The sequence below is a fragment of the Electrophorus electricus genome, chromosome 16 (genome assembly GCF_013358815.1).
Source record: "Electrophorus electricus isolate fEleEle1 chromosome 16, fEleEle1.pri, whole genome shotgun sequence".
NCBI classification, from domain to species: domain Eukaryota; kingdom Metazoa; phylum Chordata; class Actinopteri; order Gymnotiformes; family Gymnotidae; genus Electrophorus; species Electrophorus electricus.
In genome coordinates this window covers 16,319,852-16,324,402 of record NC_049550.1, presented here as the reverse complement: position 1 = coordinate 16,324,402, position 4,551 = coordinate 16,319,852, and the positions used below count along the sequence as shown (strand labels likewise).

Genomic DNA, 4,551 nt, shown 5'->3' with positions numbered 1-4,551 from the left:
CTGACAATTGCATATAAAGAAAAATGTGAATAGATAAAATATATATTATTTGAATAAAAAAGCAATAATACAACAGTACAAGGGAATACAATTTATATATATATATATATATATATATATATATATATATATATATATATATATATATATATATATATATATATAATTTTTTTTTTTTTTTGTTTACAAGGAATCTAAGGATATGCATATTTTGCCCTATAAATATGAAAGAAGGCAGGGTGCCAAAAGGCCACAAACTAAGCTATGAAAACATCACATCAACAAACCAAAAGCATATAGCAAAATAACTGAAAACATACAGTTAACATGTACAGAAATCACATATTTTTATGTTATTTGTATATGTTTAAATTCAGGATTAAAATGATTCCGATCTATTGTATATACGTCAGCCTAATATTTGAATTAAATTGTAATATTTTATCCATTTATTTATGGTTTGGAGCATAAGGATAAGTGACATTAATGGCTGTGTTCAGACTCTGGTAGACTGAATCTCATTGGTTGTTGGCAAGATTCAGACTCTGGTAGACAGAATCTGCTTGGTTACTGGCAGGGTCTGTGGGGAGACGAGAAGCAAAAAAGGAAAAGAGTAGTTTTAATTATGGGGAGTGAATTTAGTTCAGGCTGTCATCATTGTAGGATACCATTACAGATACATGCTACACTCACATCTGGACATACAGATCTGAATGTGGTGATGAGGCTGAAACTGGACTTTCTGGTTAAATAGAAAAAAAAAACACTATTTGTGTTTGCTTTTAAACTCTGCATTTTGGTGCTGGTGGTTGTAAATTTGAAAACAAATTTAGTGCTGTAAATTAGATGGGAAGTGTAACAATGTTCAACAGCTAATTCAGACTCTACTCATTTAGACAGTTATAATATTGTTGATCAGTCATATGGGTTGGGAGGGCAGTGAACAAATAAAACACACAAAAGACACTTGGCGACAAACAGACACTAGTCAAATTTACAGCCTTGTCTACCCATAGACACTAGACTATTTTACAGTCTCCAGGTAACCTACAGACACTAGACTACAGCCTTGGCTACCTACAGGCACTAGACTACTTTACAGCCTTTACTACCCAAGGATAAAAACATTTGCTTAGTTCCTGTCATCTAAACAGCATCAACTGATTCTGGACTCTCTAGGATTTGCTAAAATAGTTTTTTGATTAAGCAATTTAGAATGATGTATAGATGCTGCCTCTGCATTGTCAAAACAATAAAGCATTATACAGATTTTGTTATTTACTCACCTACAACTTGCAGGTAGATCTGTGTACTATAAATCTTGAGTCCATGATCAGTTGTCCAGTCTGATGTAGTTCCACACCAGTATTCACCAGAGTCCTGCACTGTTACATATCTTATAGTCACATTCAAGTTTTCCTTTTCTTTGTCATAATACAATGATATGTTTTTTTTAGTTTCTGGTTTTCCTGTTTTATTCACCGATCCTATATAATTACAGCCACCAGTGTCCAGTCTCTTGCAGAAAAGCTTGGGTTCACTCCTGTGGGATTCTGGGTAACGGCAGCTGATGTTCACAGTTTCTCCTACATAGGCATTGATGGTCTTACCACGGCATGAGTCTGTCAATCATACACATTCAGGTTTGCATTTATTAATAGTTCTTAATGTTTCTTTTGTTCTAGGATTTGCTATGTTAATAAAAGGGAAATATGTCACTTTAGGAATGCTTCAGAGATCAGATCTGTATCAGTCTCACTTACCTTATAGCTACAAACCTATGAAAGTAACAAGTTTATCTTAACCTGTATACATTTATATCTTCGGCATTTAGCAGATGCTCTTATCCAGGATGATTTACAAAAGTGCAGTTTGGCAAAATTGTTATTATTTCTGAAAGCTTTAATTGATGAAGTGATTTTGGCAAAACTGTATGTTACATGCTACTAACCTGCTGTTACATTGAGCTTCACTTCAGTGTAGTTATGCAGTTAATCAGATACATTAACATCATACTGGTATGTTCCAGTGTCATTTAGACTCAGCTCTCTGATAAATAAACTGAAGAATCCTACACTTCTGTTATCACAAATTGAGAATCTGTCTTTATGAGTCCAATTATTGTTTGGATTTGTTGTTATTTGATCTAAGCCTGACTGATCTGTTACATTCTTACAGAAATATTTCAGGTTGGTGTTGTATTCATCCTCATATTTGCACTTGATGGTGACTCCTTCTGCACATGCAGTCACTGATCTATACACGTCTTTGGACTCTCCTGTATCGGAAAGGCCTGACAAACATCCATGTAAGAAACGGCTTCATATTGAAGTTGATCATTTTGTTTCTCTACTGTGTTTTAGTCTTAGTTTTAGTCTTGGTTTGGTTTGTTCTGCACCTTCTGTAAGTCACTGTATGAAATTCCCTGGGAGATGTTGTCAGTTATAACACCATTGTACCACTGATCATCAGTACAGATTACAATGTCACACTGTCATAATTACACTCAAGACTTCTGTGGCTCAGAGACTTCCAACTAAAATTGAAAAAAAAATAATTAATTATATATATATATATATATATATATATATATATATATATATATATATATATATATATATATATATATACATATACATATATATATATATATATATATATATATATATATATATATATATATATATATATATATATAATTTCTATGAGGTCTTTGTGGATACCTTTATTTAAAATTAATTCTGTCACTGTTCTATTGCTTCCTCCTCAGAAACTATACTACTTATAACGCTGGAGATTTTAAGAAGGATGACGGGACGAGTCGCGTGTAATATAAGACTATACTTATTTTATGTAACATTCACAATTAAACATGCACACAGATGGACTCAAACATCGGCAACGAACACCTAAACGACACTTAAACATGCATGTTAACGACACAATGAGGAGCAGGTATACTTGGTTCTATTCCGTAGTTTGGTTTCCCACACCTGTTCTTCATTTTTAGCCTTGTTAAGTTCATGTATTTAAACCCTGACTGAGGCCCCGTGTTTTTGCTGTTCGTTGTATGGATGTGTTTGAAAGCTCGTCTCTTTTTCGAAGCCTTCGGGGTTTTTTTTTGGTTTTTTTTTTACCCCGTGTGTTATCTTAACCCTTTGCTTTTCCTTACCTCCATGCGTTATTTCCTAGTCTCTGTTATAGCCTGCTTCCCCTGTTTGCCTTCGTGTGCTTTGGTTTGTTTATCATGTATCCCTGTAATCTCTGTATTGGTAAATTCACCCTGGACTACTCCGACGACTACGACCCTGGATTTGCTCCTTTTCTCCGTACTTGCCACCGCCTCCCTACCGTTCACCGTTATAATCTACCACTCAACAGACACACATTATATGTCCTCAGTGAGGGACATGCTGAGGTATGAGGACATCAACAACCAACCTGGTTACTAACATGAACCAAAACAAAAGACCTCATCAGTATGTTTATGTGTTAATGAGGTCTGTCTAAAATCGTTTGTATAAAGAGATATAAACATGACAGATAAAGTATTAACAATTAAATCAGTGGTCTGCAGGGATTTTTTTTGCTTACAACTTTTTTAAAATCAGTAAACTCTGCCTCTCAGCTGTATGCATTACTCTGATCTTTGACTACTTCAAGGTTAGAAGGGTTAGATGATCTTCTTGTTTGAGGTTTATTTAATAATACCCTGGTTATAATTTAAATGTGTGCTTCACATTTAACAAATGTGACTACGAGTATACGTCAGCTCCACAGTGAGGCCTCTGATCTTCCTGTTTTACACATTACAAAATGCATTTTTGATTCAGGCAACACACAGTTGCAATGAACTGCTAGTCAAACTATCTTTTAGGTTAACTCTCTTTAAATCTCATCTTTGCACTTCATGGCGACTCCCAGTTACTTTTGTAGAGACCCCACTAAGATCTAAAAATTCACCAAAAGTGACCATCTAAACAAATACTATATTTGACCCTGCTGATAATGATGATTAAAGTTTGAGTATTCATACATACCTGAGATCAGGTGCAGTGTCAAGATGAGAAGAATCTTCATTCTGAGTTCAGCTTTATGTCCACTGACTCCAACTCCTAGATAAGATGTGTGTTAGAGATTGTGTGCCTGTCTGTGTTGGTCCCTGCCCCTGTGTCTGGGCGTACCCATTCTGTTCATCTTCTTATGGCTTAACTCACATGAAAAAACCCTCTCATTTCTATTTTTGAGGGCAGTGAAAAATAGAATGGCATTAATAGAATGGCCTTAAGCCTCCTACTACAGAGAGAGAAACATGCGTCTAACACTAATATTTCTTTCTCTCTGTGATGGAAAATATTATTCGATCATGTATTATCGTGTGATTCATATGTAATGATTCATATATAATCACGTTAATCCTTTCATTCTATAATCCTATATGAATAGTTTAGTCTGCACACTCTGTCTCTGTATATTGTGTGAACAAAGCGACTGTTGGAATGTTGCTTCGTGACCTGAATGTGTCGTAAAGAGGGATTCGTCTTATCTTGC

The 4,551-nt window shown here is 34.8% G+C and overlaps 1 protein-coding gene across 1 annotated transcript; it reads right to left on the bottom strand.

Moving 5' to 3' along the window:
- Positions 1-454: 454 nt before the first annotated feature.
- On the bottom strand, positions 455-4,101 carry LOC118242613 (CMRF35-like molecule 9). The gene is made up of 3 exons (XM_035534589.1): positions 4,041-4,101; positions 1,287-1,622; positions 455-580 (listed from the first exon to the last, which is right to left on the bottom strand). The coding sequence occupies exons 1-3, from the start codon at positions 4,078-4,080 to the stop codon at positions 519-521; spliced, it is 438 nt and encodes a 145-aa protein (XP_035390482.1). The 5' UTR covers positions 4,081-4,101; the 3' UTR covers positions 455-518.
- Between the last annotated feature and the right edge of the window lie 450 nt (positions 4,102-4,551).